The sequence below is a fragment of the Kryptolebias marmoratus genome, linkage group LG17 (genome assembly GCF_001649575.2).
Source record: "Kryptolebias marmoratus isolate JLee-2015 linkage group LG17, ASM164957v2, whole genome shotgun sequence".
Lineage (NCBI taxonomy): Eukaryota > Metazoa > Chordata > Actinopteri > Cyprinodontiformes > Rivulidae > Kryptolebias > Kryptolebias marmoratus.
The window spans coordinates 2,438,874-2,456,777 of NC_051446.1; the positions used below are offsets into that span (position 1 = coordinate 2,438,874).

General features: G+C 40.0%; 1 protein-coding gene across 1 annotated transcript in view; it reads left to right on the forward strand.

Moving 5' to 3' along the window:
• Window positions 1-5,900: 5,900 nt before the first annotated feature.
• cadps2 (Ca++-dependent secretion activator 2) overlaps window positions 5,901-17,904 on the forward strand; it is a 311,669-nt gene continuing 299,665 nt past the window's right edge. The window contains exon 1 of the mRNA XM_037980923.1: window positions 5,901-6,534. Coding sequence (XP_037836851.1) covers window positions 6,181-6,534 — 354 coding nt within the window. The 5' untranslated portion in view covers window positions 5,901-6,180. The remainder of the gene's footprint in view (window positions 6,535-17,904) is intronic.

Sequence of the window (17,904 nt, forward strand, 5' to 3'; positions counted from 1 at the left end):
TACTCAATATCTCATTTGAAACAATTAAATCAATGAGAGTAAAATTGAATAATTTAAATTTAAACATCCTCTCTTTATCACTGCTATAAACACAACAGTTCTTTCTCCTGAATGTGTGCAGCCATATTTGATGTGACAGCCATCAGCTTTTTTATTTATTTATTTTAAATATATAATTATAACCCAAAGCAGTGAATGAGTCGTGAGTGAGTACGTCTTACCTAGGGATGGCCCGGAGTGGGCATTAGCAAGGGTGAAAGCTACAGGGGGCCTGAGTAGCATCCTGAGAGCTGACAGGTGTGGAAGTGAGCAGGGGTGATGATGTGGCAGGGCCGGCAGAAGCGCATTCTTGCAAACGAGCTGAAAGCGTGGATATGAAGCACTGGAGAGTATCTATAGAGGCGATAACCATAGAGGAGAGATGATGAACGTCGGCAGAAGAAGGAGAGATGATGGATGGCGGCCTGAAGAAGGGACAGCAGTCGAGGAGACAGAGATCCAGGTTGAGGTGGCTGATACAGGAGGAGGACTTTGAGCTGGAGTTGATGGCCCAGGCGAGACAGGAGCCGAAGTTTAGGCGGATGAAGGACGGCCCCTGCAGCGCTTAGCTGGGGGAGCGGGGGATTTACGATCCACTTTACTGGAGGAGATGGAGATGACAAAGGAAGAGACGGTGAGAAGTCCCTGTATGGCAGGAGAGCAGCGAGTGATGCGATTTGTAAAGATCCCAGGCCGGAGCTGGGAGATATTCCCTTGGATCTGAGGAGCATGAGAGGAGAATGAGGATCCGAGCGGGCAGCCAAACGGACGCCTCGACGAGCAGGAAGAGAGCTGGAAGGACCAGGCTCCTCTAAGAAAAGGCCTGGGGACCCGGCTGGGTTGTCTGACTCAAAGTCTGACATTTTGGAACGCGCGCCAACTTTTTTGAAGTTCGGCTGGTGAACAGATGAAGCTATGATGGTAATCATTTTAAACGAAGGCTTGCTCGCTGATTGGTTAAGATGGAGGCACGGTGTGGTGCTGATAGGCTGCAGTGGAAGTGCATGACGCAGCGATTGGATGATGCAGGTGAGGCTGAGGCAGGTCTTCCAGTTTGAATTTACGCCTATATGAAATTTCTGTGTTTATGAGTGGTAAAGTCTGTTATTAGTGAAACAAAGAAGCTTGTCTTTGACTGTCACATTTTCTGTTCACACGTCTGTAGTGCTGAAAACAAGCCGGCTATTTTCTACCTTAATTTTACACTTTTTAATTCTAAGGCAGGGGCCTAAATAGCACCTTTCCAGTTATCTCATAATTACAAGATCATTTCTCATAATTATGACATCTTTTCTCATAATTACGAGATCCGGATCTTGTAATTATGAGATATGGTGCCTGTTTTTTTTTCTTTGGTGAATGGGACGCGCTTTAAGACTGGGAAGGAGGTCCACCAATTAACCAGGATAATGACCCTAAACACACTGCTGAAGAAACACTCAGAGAGCTTTTTATTGTCAGTATGTTGTTGACAATAAATACAACACAATTCAGAATGCTACTTTAGTGTTTTAAGGAGAACTAGTTTAATGTCCTGGAATAGTCCAATTAAAACCCAACTGAAGGTCTCTGATTTGATTTAAAGTTTGCAGCACCCATCCAACCTGAAGGAGCTGAACCAGTTTGGTCCTAAAGAATGGACCAGGACCAACCAAGATAAAGGAAATAGACCCAAAGAGACCTAGTGCCAGAACTGCTGCAAAAACATGGCTTTACATAGAACTGAGCTGGGGTGAGGGAATTAATACAGTATGCACACACTATTTGTCTGTTTTATACTTTTTAGAATTATTTAAAACATGTTGTCCCCATTTAACTTCAACAATATGAAGTGTTTTTGTAGAATTATTGTGTTTAGTAAAATAAAAAATGCAAAATAAATTCTAGGTTTTAAGGAAATATAATAAACTACCAAGAGTGATGTATACTTTTGCGACCCTTGAAAGGTGAACAGATAAATACCCAGCTCACCCTAATTGCCCACATGAGTGGTTGCACTTTTACACTTTAAGCTCAAGACCAGGGGCTTATTTTTCCACGATGGTTCCTTCTTGCTCCTCTTCCTCCACATTGAGATATTTACTTAACAGATCATCACTGGAAGCTTTAAGACTCTTTCTTCATACTACTTAACTTTATAGCCTTTTGGTGCCCCATCCCATATTTAAGATATGTTACTACCACAAAATTCAAAATTGCCCAATTTTTTCAGAATTGAGTGTGTGAAGTGCAGAATTTTTTAGTTTAAACATTTATTTTGATTAGGGGCTGCGGTAACTCGGTGGTCAGTGCTGCAGACAATCCTGAGGCTTCAGGTTCGAACCCAGGTTGTGAAAGGAAGGACATCTGGTGTAAAACAATTGCCAAATCATTTGTGTGACTTTGCTCACTGTGGCAACCCCTGAAGAAGGGAGCACCCGAAACAACAAGTAGAAACATTTAATAGGATTACCATGTTCCATTGTGAAGAAAATATCCATCCATCTTCTTTACCTGCTTCTCTTTTCCACGTTGTGGGGAACTGGTGTATATCTCCAGCAGTCACTGTTTTTAACCAAACAGGATGGAAAAGAAACTTTGAGTCGGAGAGCACAAAGCCGCTGTGCCACCATCATCATCTTCTACAGGGGTACCATCAAGAGCATCCTGACTAGCTGCATCACTGTGTGGTATGTGTGGTATGGCACCTGCCACAAAACCCTCCAGCGCATAGTGAGAGCAGCTGAGAAGACCATCAGTGTTTCTCTCCCCTCCCTCCAGGACACATACGACACCCAACTCTCCTTCAAAGCTCTCTGTATTGTGAGTGATTCCACCCACTTGTCACACAGCCAAGTCTCCTGCCATCAGGTAGGATACTGAGAAGTCTCTGGACTAGAACCAGCTTCATCCACCAAGCTATCAGAAAACTGAACTCTCTTCCCACCCCCCACCCTCTTTTCCTCCCCCCTGCACACACAAACCCTGGACTCTAACACCCACCACCTCCTAACTCATCACTATTTTTTTCCCCTTGGGATAGTTATCTTAAAGGTTATTTATGCTACCTTTATGTGGTATATCTTATGTGTTTAATGTTGTCTTTTTATTCTGTCTCAAATACTTTTATGCACAGTGGATGAGAGAGGAATGTAATTTCATTTCTCTGCATGTCTTGTAGAAAAAGAAAATTGACAATAAAGCTTGACTTGATGTGAAAAGTCTTCTCAACTCCCGGCGGACTGATTTTTGACAGAACATCACTTTAGAGCTGACTTGACTATCCTTTTAAAAAAGATTGGACACTGTGCTTTCTGCCATGAAAGTGTTTTGGAGCTCTGCAGGGAGCAGTGTGATGTGACTATACATGGTTCCTGTGCAGCATAACTGCAGACACTTTTCTCGTGCCTTCCATCTTGTACGGCATCATGTTGAGTATTTGGTTCAGGAGTGCCAAACCCAGACACACAAAAATAACTTTTTTTTTTTTTTTTTTTTTTTTACAAATAATGTCTGTGGTATATGTCTATAACATATAACATATAAGCTGGAACTGTAAGCAAAGGTTTTAAACAACACTTGTGTGCGTCCATTAGTATTGCTCTGAACTGTCACAGAACTGCCAAACATTTGCCAAGTATTATTGCCCACATCTCCCACTGCCACTAGTGATTTTTTGGCATCAAATTGAAATATTGAACAATTTTACTTTTTCAAATGACAAGTTACTAGACCTTCTATGTGTTTTATAGACAAAACTATGGCTGCAAAAACCACCAAGTGTCACACAAAATTCTGAAGCACTCACTTTAGCTCTGACAAGTATGTTGTTAATAACTTTTAGGCTCATGACATCCTGCACCCATCAAAAAACATAGATCAGGGGTGTCCAATCCTGGTCCTGGAGGGCCACTATCCTGCATGTTTTACTTGTTTCTCTGCTCCAACACACCTGATTCCGTGGTTAAATGACCTCTTCATATGCAGCAGAAGACTGTTAATCACCCATTGATTCAGATCAGGTGTGTTGGAGCAGAGAAACAAGTAAAACATGCAGGATAGTGGCACTCGAGGACCAGGATTGGACACCCCTGACATAGATAATTCACTGCTTCCAGAAACTTGTAGGCTTTAGGTTCTTTGGCCATATAAGCATTTTCTTTGATTATAAGGTCATTTAAAATGTCTATGTGTATTACTGCAGGTAGTGATTTCCAGTAAGTGTCACGATTTGAGTTTTTGATTTAATTTTCTGTAATTGATTTCATGTTTGTAATCCTCGTGTTTAAATTGTTCCTTGTTTTCTTGTTAATACATTCTTGTAATTATTGAAGATTAAAATGTTATTCTGTATATGACTAATATAATGCTGCTTGTTGTGCTTGGTTTCGTGCATTAATTACTTTCTCAAAAACTATTTTATTCATTTGTTTTAAATATTTCTATTTTTCATTTGTAATACTTTTCAGCAGTTGATGTATATGTTCTCATTTTGTCTCTCTTTCAATTAGCATTCCTTCACAGTGGCTAAGGCAAAAATAACCAAAACATTTTATATAAAAAGAAAAGAAAAAATATTTTAGCTAACATAAAAATAAAAGAACATGGCAAATGTCATCTGTGTGTAACATAAAAACTGATTTAAATATAAATGTTTTAATTTGTCTTTAGTGCTACAAGAATATTTAATGAATAACTGAACAAATTTTAAGGAAACTCTAACAAAGCAATCATTCAATCAATTAATTCACTTTTGGAGTTAATTCAAGGTGGCCGCCACAGCAAATGCAAAAATAGCTATAACTGAGTCAGTTTTCTAGACATTGACCTACATTTTGGTCTGGTAGTAGCTGAGACTAAACCCCAACTTCTACCTTTATTGCTAATTAATCACATAAGTCTGTGTTTAAAATGTTGCCATTACCTGTATCCTGTCTGTCTTTTCATAAAATATCTCATGAACCACTTAATGGATTTTAATGAAACTTTCAGAAAGTTATCACTGGGTATACCTCTACAATTGATTAACTGTTGGACTCAACCAGACTCTCAACCCAACTGACTTTAGATAAGACAAAAACGGCAATAATTCAACCAATTTTACAAATATTGAGCTAAAATTTAGTGTGGTTGTAGCTGAGCATCGTCTGCAACACTTACTTTAAGCACAACACATTGTGGTACTTTGCTTAAAACCATAAACCTGTTTGTCTGATGCAAAGGATTTTGAGAATGTCTGATTTCAATGAAACTCGCAGAACATAATTTTTGGCTCTACATCTGATTAACTTTTGGAGTCAACCTAATGAAAAGTGGTTGACAGATCTAACTGAACTTAACCCATACAAAAAGGTTAAACTTATATGATTTTTACAGATAGTGAGCTAAATTTGGTGTGGTAAGAGTTATTGACAAAACATTTTTACAAGAGTTGACAAATCATGCGAGAACACGAGATTTACTTAGGTTTAACCAAAACTGCTACATCTGTACCTCAGGAAGATACAGAAGAGGATTAGGGCCACCAAAAAAAAAAAAAAAAAAGAATTCTGACTTTAAACTCAGAATTCTGAGATTAAAGTCAGAATTCTTTTTTTTTTTCGGTGGCCCTAATCCTCTTCCATAGAACGATCTGTCTAAAACTCTGTGGCAATAAAAGTTGGCGGCTGATATTCATTTCTTCAGAGAATGCATGACCAGTATTAATATACTGGCAGTAAATTGTTAAAATTTAAAATACAATAAAGAATATTTCTTTTCATTCAGTGTTTTACGGCTAGTATTAGATGAGGGTTGTGGCTCTTGTAAAACGCAGAGAGTGACACCTCTTTTTTCCCCTATCTGTGGTTGCAGCCACAGGTTGGTCACCTGTTTCTTCCTGCGCTCTGCGAGAAAACACACGAAGTCCGCGCAGCAGTCAGCGCTGCCATACCAACACATTCGTCCTGAGTACGAAGGAATGAAAGTCGCTCGGAAACATCCTGCTATTCATCAATAAAACTCCGCCTCTCTATGAAGAAACCTAGCATTTCCCTCAGGCGTGGTCCACAAACGCACCACAAAAACGATTGGTGAAGTGGAGCCTTTAAACGCCACGTCAACTACAACAAACAAACTAGGGCTAAAACAGTAGTTTTCGGTCTTTTGTCGGCCAGAAGCACAATGCTGGACCCGTCATCGAGCGACGACACAGGTGGGGAGTCGGACCAAGAAACTGTCCGGCAGCCTCCGAGGACACGGAACGGCTTCTCCGTCGCAGATAAGCGGGAACACCGCGACAGTTCGGGCGGTCAGCAGCAGCAGCGGCTTCCCGCACCTGGAGCTGCAGTCCCGGCCAAAGGAGCAAAAGACAGCCCCGCGAGTCATGAGGAGGAGGAGAGGAAGGAGCGCGAGCGTTTCCAGAAGGAGGAAGAGGAGAGGAAAATGAACCTGCAGATTTACGTGTTCGTCCTGAGGTGCATCGCCTACCCGTTTAACGCCAAGCAGCCCACCGACATGGCCCGGCGGCAGCAGAAGGTAAGAGCTCCGGGTTTTCCTTCAAACACCTCACCTGACGAAACAACACAAGTTTAGCTGGGTTTGGATCAAATACGTACACAAACAAATGAACTCATAGCAGTTGTCTTTGATTTTGTTTTTCTTGCTTTCACGTAGCTCAACAAGAACTTCCTGGAGAAGCAGGCCACTGTGAAACTTTAAATAGTTTCTTCAAACCACTTACTGTATACCTGAGTGTAGGTAGTGTCACGGCTGTCAGGCGTCTGTGGAGTGATTGTAATCTTGTTCTATCTACGCAATAAAATCTAAAACAATCAGAATTATTTAAAATATTGGCTAAAAAGTAGCAATTGAACCAAGACTATCTCAGTACATTTCAAAAAGACAAATGTGCAACATGCAGTGGCAGCTCCTGACACGAGGGGGGATTGTTGGGATCCTGACAGATATCATTTGGTCAATGGGTAACTTAATTCAACATTTAATTTAGAAGCAATGTCACTGTCTCAGTAAGTAAGTTTTTCGGCTGCAAAAGCCACATACTGCACGTTACAGATGACACAAAGAGTCCTGATAATTGGATTCACAAAGTTTCAAACAGTTAAACAGGAACTTCACAGAAACAGAACTGGACAGCAGCATCACACATGGAGACTAATGGGTGAAAAGCTACATATTCGTATGAAACCAAATACACCTCCATGCTTAACACACACACACACACACACACACACACAAGCCTTATGGACTTTACATTATGGGTTGCAGGTAAATAACGTCTACAGTAACAACTTGTGAGAAAAACCTGATGTTGTGGCGATTCTTTCAGACTGATGAACTGATGATTTCCTAAGTTTAACACGGCCTTGCTGTGTTTACTTGTGGTGACGGATAAATCTACTTGCTTCCTCTGTAACTAAGGCAGTTTGCTCTACCTGATGGAGGAGCTGCGTTGGTGCTTTCAGTTATTCTGGAGTTTTTTTTTTTTTTTTACCTGTGGGCCAGTTGGAGTCATCCAAGAAAAGGTTACAAACAAAAACAGTTTGAGTCATGTGCTGGTGTGCCATGTTTTTGTTCTGTTGTGTAGGTTTTTTATTTTTCATTTAACCTCTTTAACCTGTGTGCAAATGTGGCAACCTCAGGGTGATAATAGTTTCTCTTTTGTTATTATTACCTTCAGAAGTATACAAAATCTAACAATTCCACCTCGGGATTTTCACCCAAAGAAATTACTAACTAGTGCCAATAAGGCACCTCAGTCTGTTTATCAAGGAAGCAAAAGACGGTGTTCCAATATACAAATGTAAACATTTATTAAAACACATCTACTTTAAAATTACTTGAGGCAATGTTCATTGAGTTACCAAAAGTAATCAGGACTGAGGCTTCCAGTGGAGGTTGATAAAATAAAGGGAGATGGATACAGAAAAAAAAGAGCAAACCAAAATGCAACATAGACAGACACTTGTAGTACACAGCACAGCAGAAGTGGAAAGGATCCGTCACCCACAGCACTTGAAACAGGGGAACCAGCACCAAAACCCTCAACCACCACCTTCAGCTCTCAGCCTGTAAAAACATTTAACCTACATTAAATTAATGCAAACAAGCTTAATTTAATTATAGCCCCACATTACCCCCCACCCCACCCCACCCCACCACACACACACACACACACTCCTTCAATTACATGCAGTCTTTGAGTTAGTTCACGTTGCCAGTGAACCAAACACTATCCAGGCCTGTTTCATGGGTTTTATTTTATAAAATTCTGTTGAAGCATGGTTGAAACACAATGTCTGACTTTTATTTGTTCATTTTCATATAATTTTTATGTATTATTACTTTTGTCAGATTCTAGTTATTTCTGTGACCATTGTGGGGTTTTCTTTTATTAAACGAGGGGTACCAACAATTTTGGCCACACAAGTGTGTGTGTATGTATAAATAAACTTTTTATTCTGTGGCAGCTTTTATCTTACTGTGGCTGTGCGCCACGATCAATTGCATGTAGAGGAAACCCTGTAAGTACAGTCCATTTACAGTAGCAGGGGTTACCAAGGTAGTCAAAATACCTTCCCGGTTGCAGGGCTCCAGGGGTGGATGAAAGTTGCCTTGAGTTGTTGAAAGCTCTGGACGTTGTAGGGCTGTAATGGTTGAAACGTCTCTTCATTGTCGCATGAAGGACTAGGATAACACCTGCGGAGTAGCAGACTGGGGTGGAGGCTCCCATTATTAAAAAGGGGGCCGGAGAGTGTGTTCCAACTATTAAGGGATCAAAATTCTCAGCCTCTTAAGAAAATTTTATTGTAAGGTTTTGGAAAGGAGACTCTGACCAACTGTGGTCAAATCTTCACCTTTGCGGGGTTGCTAAGGGGGCCATGGGAGCCTGACTCTCCAGTCTACATATGTTTTGAAGATCTATAGAAGGCTTAGAATTGTGCTCCTTGAGACATTCTGTGGGGATTGCTGCAGGAGTATGGGGTGCCTGGGTTGCTTTTAACCCTCTGGAGTCAATGGTCTCGACAGTTTATCCAAGTCATATGACCAATTTAAATTGCTCTAGCGGGAAAGATGCGTTCTCTCTGAGACTCCATTTCAATTTGCGTCAAAAGCACAGACTTCAAACTATACTAACTATAGAGGTTTGGCGGTGACAAAGCAACAATAACAACAAAAAACAGTGAGCATTGGAGTCGGTAATGAGATTTGTAATATTTAGTGTGTTTGGATATTATAGTTGGGGCATAGTGTAGGGCAGGGGTGGCCAACCCTGGTTCTCGAGGGCCACTGTCCTGCAGGTTTTACTTGTTTCTCTGCTCCAACACACCTGATTTGGATCAATGGGTAATTAACAGGCTTCTGCAGGACATGAAGAGGTGATTTAACCACTGAATCAGGTGTGTTGGAGCAGGGAAACAAGGAAAACATGCAGGATAGTGGCCCAAAGAGGACCAGGATTGCCTGCCCCTGGTGTAGTGTGTTTAGTGTTCAGTTTAGTCAGTTTTAGTGTGTTTGAGTCAAGACAATGAGGTGATTTTTGAACAGGGACCTCCAGCTTCTGTTTGAGGTAGAGGCTAGAGCTGCAGTCAGTTCATCTCAGAAAAAAGAAGCTCAAAGGCAGAGATGGAGAAACAGATTCAGATCCATATTTTGCAACATTCGCTTTTGTGAATACTTTTTTAAGATTAATTTGTCTCCGTATAACTGCAGCTAACACATACACAGAGCAGTAGGGCAATGTGACATATGATCAGCTGTTTAAAAGTAATAGACCAGTCAGGGTTTCCCCCAGCATATTATAAGCCTGGTGAAGCCATTTTTTATACAAGTTTTTTTTTCCACCCACTCCCCCAAAACCGCTACCTTTATCTACCTCACCGCGTGAGGCTGTGCGCGCCAACAGTGACACAATTGCGCTGTCCCCGCCCCTGCGCGACGGTCTTGCGCGGTGTCGCGTCGTGCATCTTTTATAACTTGGTCTGGACCGCGTGCACCGCGCTCCATTCAACCATCTGCTCTCTTTTTATCGTATTTCCACTGGTTACATAGCGTACTGCCCCCTGTCTTTTCGGAGAATACTGCACCGACGTAAGTGCCAAGTATAAACGCCTCCACCGCGCGCTGAGGTCCGCGCACCGTTCGCGGAGCCCTGCGCAACTCTAATGAGCCCTGAGGCCGAGCCTCCTTCGGTTAGTTGAGCTGAAATTCAGCAGGTGGCTTTACAAGACCGAAAATAATAAGCATGTTTTGTGCTTAGGGAAAATATTAATGTGACACGTGCTAATTTATCCTTGTTTAACAGTAAAATGATGCTATTAAATTCAGCATTAGATATGTTTTGTTGTTCCATGTAGTGATCTAACATGCAGCCTGTGCCACAAAAAGCACAGTACAGTACAGCATCTGTCTGTTTGTCAGAGTTCTCTGTTGTTATTCATTGGCCTTGACTTGAGACATGTGTTGGTGCTTTGTTTGCACTTTTTCATTTATGTTCATTTAATTTATTTGTAAATGTGACTTAAATTAGGATTCAAATTAGGTGAAATTAATTAGTATTTATTCTAATTGTACTTTTGTTTAAATAAGTATTTTAATAGTGCCTTTTTGTAAAACTGTAGTTGTGTAAATATTTGGGACAAATATCTTACAATATCAAATAATAAATAGCCATATTTTTAACTTTCTCTCAACTTTAATAATTATTTTTACTAAATCACGGTCGGCCAGCAGTCGACCGGCAATTGGCTGGTGAATGGCCACCTACCAACGGGCTTAGCCTCTTTTCTGGGGGAAACCCTGGACAAGTGCTCGACCTGGGCCAGTACTCAAAAACCTTTGCCCTTAGTGTACCATTACTTTTTATAATGTACCACTACTTCTTATACACTTATTGGTTTGCAGTGTCAGTGTCACCAGCTGTAAGAAAATTTATATAGAATACATAACCCACAGGACATTTGTAGCCATGGCTTGCTCTATACTGCTTCCTCACGTGACTCATGGGGAATGTTGATCGTTTAAAAGTTAGGTACAAGTAAACTCCCCAGTTGTCTCTTTTCAAGCACTCAAGCTCACATTAGCCTAACTTCAGGTAACACTTCCTTATGAAGAACGTTAGATGAAATGAGGTGTAAGTTTAGTAAAGAATCTGTAGCTTTATAAATGTAATAAGATATTTTGCTGTACAAAAAAAAATATATTTTTTTTTGGCTGGGTATCAAAGAGTATTGCGTATAGAGCATTTTTCTTAGTATCGATATTGGGTTGAAATCTTGGTATTGTCCCAACCCCAATACAATAGTTTTGCATTATGTTCAATAATTATGAAGTATGTATAGTGTGAATTTTACTGCAAATTCTGTGAATCGTCTTTATTAAAAAAAAAAAAAAAGAAAGGACTGTTCCTTTACTCTCATATGAAACGCATGACAAATTTTATTTTACACCCAGGAAACAAAAACTGCCTAATTACATATTGGATCCTGCCCATTTCTGTCCAAGTCACAGAGATGCCTATTCTCACTGGATTAGTATTATCACAGGACCTCGGAGTTCAGCAAAATATAGTAGGTAATTTGCGGGGGAGTTTTTAACTTTACAAATTACTGACATGGCCGATTTGCACAGGATTACCAACACAGACAATCTCTATAATTATTACAAATAGCATGTGGTCCCTATGTAAAACTAATTCTGTGTGAATAGGGCTTAATACAACTTTTGCAAGATGCTGTCCTGTTGTTTTGGTAGCAGAATACATCCTAATAAATTCCTCATGAGGATTCAGGTCATGATCCACATAACGAAGACATACAGATTCTTGCTCTTGACCTGATATGTTTTGTCTCATCAACATTTAAGGCAACTGTGTAACTGGGAGGCATCGCAAATTTATTTCTGCACTGTTGTAACAAACTGTGACATCACCTGCTCTCTAGTCATGCCAGTGTAAATTATTCGCTCATCAAAGTTTTCACAGCCTTTCTGAGGCTTCATGGTCTACCACACAAATCACCCACTTTGGAAATTATTAACTTAAACGTTAAAAACGGTCTAAGTTTTAGGTCAGAAAATGGAATGTTGTAGAGATGTGTTCAACTAAATAACATACATGAAATGTCTTTTTTTTTTTTTTTTTTGAGATATGATTTTAAGTCACCTTGAAGCAGGGAGTAGCAGATCTAACGGAGCTAGCCAAAACACCTGCACCGGCATTTACAATCTGCCACACAGTGGCATACAGTCAACAAATCATCAGTTAACTTAACAATACATATTTATTGACTTCATTTTTTATTTATTTTGTTTCTTTTTACAAGCGATTGTAGTCGACCAACAATGCAAAATTGTTGGTTGTCCTATTTTTGGTGCTCTTTTCATTTTTTTGAATTACATCCACTCTGACTGCAGCAAGTTGGGTGATACAAAGTTTTTTGCAGGGGGAGGGAAGTTACATTAACAGATGATTAAAGATGCTACTATCTTACTTAAAATTGATAATGAATAAAGAAAATTAGCAAATTATTCATGTAAGATGGTTTTTGTAAATCAAAATGATGTTTTTTTTTTTTATTTTATTTTTTTTAATTTTGGGAGGGTATAAACTCCCTAACCCCCCTGCAAATTACACCCTTGGAGACAACATTAATCATTTTGTCATTTCGTACTCACCAGTTGTAATTTTGTGCCCAATTGGTACAAAACAATAACCAATTCTTTTTTGTCAACGCAACTAAATGGTTATTACTTTGCAGCCATATACTTAAAATAAAATGTAAAAGCACTTACACATCGTTATAACAATTGCCTGCCCTGTGTGTGTACATGATTGCTCAAGAGCTGAGCATGTACGCATGCCAGAGAAGTGAGGAATGGATCTCCAGGTAGCTATGGGGATGTGCACAAATATACATTAAAACATTTTTTTGTCTTTGATTACAGCTAAATAAAGGTCCCTCTAAATCCAGCAGCAAAATGAGAAAGTTATTCATCCCTGCATTTGATCAGCTATGGAAGAGAAGTTTTGCCCTTCTGCTTCTTAAGGCACCTGTGCTACCATTTGACAGGTGTACTACCCCAGATAAAAACTCCCCTGGCACCTTACTATTAAGTCTAAAGACTGAAAATTTTGCCTATTCTGCTTTTAAAATAGCTCAAGATCAGTCAGGTTGTATGGAGAGTTTCTGTAAACAGAAGTTTTAAAGCTTTGTCACAGATTCTCAGTTGGATTTGGGTTTAAACTTTGACTGGGTTATTTTTACACATGATTATACCTTTATTTAAACCCTCAGTTCTCAAACTGTGGTCCAAGTACCACTGGTGATACTCAGGATCCCTCTAGTGGTACTCTAGTGGTGGAAACTAATTACAAAATAAATAATAAGCTAATTACCATCATAAACTGAACAGTGATGTAAAACTAAAAAGCAGCCAGCAAGCAAGATAAGTGGCTCAAGCAAATTATGATCTTGGGTTTTTAACAGAAACTATTTAAAACACAATGAAGAATATTCCAAGTACCCTTGTGGAAACTGGAGTAGAGTGTTGGTTCTTTTTGATTGTGTTGGCACTACTTGCTCTGTTCTAATTTGGGGCTTCCCAGGTTAGGGTTAGAGTTAAATGTTAGTATCTGCAAGTCAGCAAACATTTGTTCTGAATTTAGATTTCTGAGATACAAATCGGAATTCTGACTTTAATCTCAGAATTTTGACATTAAAGTAAAAAGTCATAGTCCTGCTAATTATCCAATTATATGCATTATTAAGTCATTTGTTTTTGTACCAGGGTAGACATGAATAAACCTTTCACTGATAATTAAACAAATACTGATAGGCAAACTAATTTTACTGAAAAAAATGTTTTAACATATCAGTAAACTCAAACAAAATACTTATTATATTTAATGGAAACACTAGAATTTTAATGTGACGAAGTACAACTTTTCAATGAAAAAAGACACTTTTTTTCAAATCAATTTATATTTCAGCGTGGATGGTTGGATGACCCAGTAACCTGCTTCCAGATTTGTGATGCTTTATCAACCCTTCTCTCAAACAGATAAAGTTGATTTAAATATACCTTTATTCTTTTCTTTTGATCCTTGTCTAAAGGTGACATGATGAAGTTGATCACGTCAGGTAACTCACATTTCATCTTTTAAAGATTAACTTTCTCTAGTTTTGTTGTATGTTACTTCTTTTTCAGATTTTGATTGAAACTGATTACTTCTGTTGCCATGGCATTCTATACGGTCACACAGTATTGCTCAGTGAAAAGTAAGGACATTCATTGGACCAAAAGTAAACAGTGTGATTGTAATAGAAGAATGATGAAACCTACTCTGTTTGGTTTGAATAGTAATATATATAGCATTTAACACTTACATAATTTTAGAAAATAAAGAAGTTGGAACTAAAGTGTGTAGTTTCTTTTGCACTGGTACATCCATAAATTCAGTCTTAGCCAACTTGCAAAAATAAGCCATCATTAGATGAAAACACCATTGCTACTTGTTTGGATCACATTATTGACCCTTACTACAAGTAAGTAAGTAAGTAAAAATTTATTTGTATAGCACATTTCAGCAGCAAGGCATTCAAAGTGCTTTACATCATAAAAACATCAGTAGAATCATTACAATCATCAAAAACATCATTACAATCATCAAAAACATCATTACAATCATCAAAAAAAAATCCTAAAAATCATTGAGCAGATAAACTTGATAATCATAAGGAGATGGTCAATATGTATTAAGATATTTTGTTCAGAGCAGCTTTACACCTGAATTTGTTTGCAGACTACTAATCAAAGGCAGCTCTAAACAGGTGAGTTTTCAGCCTTGATTTAGAAGAATTTAGTGTTTCGGCTGTTTTGCAGTTTTCCGGGAGTTTGTTCTAGATTGATGGTGCATAAAAACTGAAAGCTGCTTCTTCGTGTTTGGTTCTGGTTCTGGGGATACAAAGTAGACCAGAACCAGAAGACCTGAGTGTTCTGGAGGGTTGATACAACGATAATAAGTCTTTAATGTATTGTGGTGCTAAACCGTTCAGTGATTTATAAACTAATAGGAGTATTTTAAAGTCTATTCTCTGAGCTACAGGGAGCCAGTGTAGGGACTTTAAAACTGGGGTGATGTGCTCTATTTTTCTGGTCTTAGTGAGAACACGAGCAGCAGCATTTTGGATCAGCTGCAGCTGTTTGATTGATTTTTTTTAGGCAGAGCTGTGAAGACACTGTTGCAGTAATCGAGACGACTAAAGATGAACGCATGCATAATTTTCTCTAGGTCTTGTTGTGACATTAGTCCTTTAATTCTGGAGATGTTCTTCAGGTGGTAGAAAGCCGACTTTGTAACTGTTTTTATGTGTCCCTTAAGGTTCAGGTCTGAGTCCATTACTACACCCAGGTTTCGGGCCTGATCACTAGTTTTTAGCTGTAATACCTGAAGCTGCGCGCTGACTCCTGATTGTTCCTCTTTAGGTCCAAAGATAATAACTTCAGTTTTGTTTCTGTTCAGCTGGAGAAAGTTTTGGAACATCCACACATTTATCTGTTCTAGGCATCTATTCAGTGATTGGATGGGTTCAGAGTCACCTGGTGACATTGTAATATAGAGCTGTGTATTATCTGCATAGTTATGGTAATTAATGTTATCACTTGTTATAATCTGGGCTAGTGGGAGCATGTAGATATTAAACAGAAAGGGTCCCAGGATTGAACCTTGGGGTACTCCACATGTGACTTCTGTTCGCTCTGAAGAGAAGTTGCATATTGATATAGAGAAGTTCCTGTTGTTTAGGTAGGATTTGAACCAGCTGAGTGCTGTGTCTGAGAGTCCGACCCAGCGCTCCAGTCGCTTTAATAATATATCATGGTCAACAGTGTTAAATGCTGCGCTGAGGTCCAGTAGAACCAACACTGTGGTTCTTCCAGTCTGTATTTATGTGGACATCATTGAACACTTTGACGAGGGCAGTCTCAGTGTCTTGGGGAATAAAAGAAAAAGAAAACTATGGTGCAATCAAAGAAATGTGAACAAACAAACAAAACAAAACTTTATTACAACAAATTAAAAATCTTACTTCAGTGAAAAGAAAGTATAGATGACAAAAGACTGGGCACCAATTGCAATTTTTCTCAGCACACTGACTAAGTCTGCATGCTGCAAGACGTTGGTTACGTACTTAAACCCCAGATTCTATGAGTATAGGCTATCGCTATCGCTAGTGGGGTTTATCCCATCGCGTGCAGTGCAGCACTTAAAACTTTATTCCACACCCACTTGCGTGAGCCCCACCCCTGGTCCGTATAAATTACGGTGAGACCGGGCATTCGGCTCCCAAATAGCTTTTTTTTTCAAGCCATTTAGGAACCAGTAAGGCTCAGAGCTAAAAGGGCTGCTCATAGAATCTGGGGTTACAGGACGTAACCAACGTTCTATTTCGTATAGGCTTCGCCCTTTAAGGCTATCGCTAGTGGGTTAAAGGCAAAGCAGGATATAGTTTATGCCTCACTGGGTCCAGACACAAACATGAAGCACCTGCTCGCGCATAACACATTTCATCATTCAGCCTTCTGTAGTAAGTTAGTAAGTAAAAATTTATTTGTATAGCACATTTCAGCAGCAAGGCATTCAAAGTGCTTTACATAATAAAAACATCAGTAGAATTACATTACAATCATCATCAAAAAAAAAAAAAAATCAAAAATGGCGCAGATACACTTGTTAATCATAAGGAGATGGTCAATATGTAATAAGATATTTTGTTCAGAGCAATTGAATTTGTTTGCAGACTACTAATCAAAGGCAGCTCTAAACAGGCAAGTTTTCAGCCTTGATTTAAAGGAATTTCGTGTTATGCGTAATTTTGCGCTCCATGCGCAGCAGCGCACCAAAGAAGCAAAAGGTTTCTGTCGAAAGAAGGGCTGAGATAACAGACCTGCTGCTGTGAATAGGAACAACTGAGGTAACAAGCTGTAACAGTGTAACTATGAGCAGAGCAGGTCAACCTCTCCTCAGGAGGAACAGATCAATAACGATAACACCAACAGTCATGAACTGTGACTGATAATAAATATTATCTCACATTAAAGCTCCATGAAATAATAATAATCATTTTGCCAGAACCCTGAGAACAGAATGGGTCATGGAGAAAATGGAGACATTACATAGATAAAAACGAATAAATGAGAACGGAGATGAACAAGAAGCTGCCGTGCAAATAACGTCCACTGTCATCCCTCCATGCAGAGCCGTGGAGGATGAAAGGCCTCTGGTGGAATGAATTGTGTCATGTTTTTCATGGTCATCAGCCAAGTTAGAGCCCCTGCCTCCGTCACCCACCTCAGAGGCTCTCTGGGGGGAACCAATGGGGGGATCAGGCAGAAAGGGCTGTCTGTTAGCCGCTGTACTGTGCTCAGACTGCAGGCTCACATCAGCACTGAGGTGAGCCAGTGCGCACTGAGAGGGGGCGTTGGCACTTTTGTGAATGAGACGCCATTTCAGAGGAGGCTGCTGCTGTGGAAAAGAACGTTTACTCCCGCTGCGCGGTGAGTGGGAAGAAGAAGCAGAAAGTAAGACGGACCCTGACATAAAGCAAGGGATTTTTCCGGACTCTGTCTGCTGATGAGAATCAGTTTTAGCTGATGGGACAGAGTGAGGGGCCCGACGAAGTGCAGCCCAAAGACCCCTTATGATGAGTAAGATTATTGGACACAGTGTTCCCTCGCACGGACGCGGGTCACCGGGGCCCCACTCTGGAGCCAGGCCTGGAGGTGAGGCACATTGGCGAGCGCCTGGTGGCCGGGCTTTCACCCATGGAGCCCAGCCGGGCACAGCCCGAAGAGGATACGTGGGTCCCCCTTCCCATGGGCTCACCACCT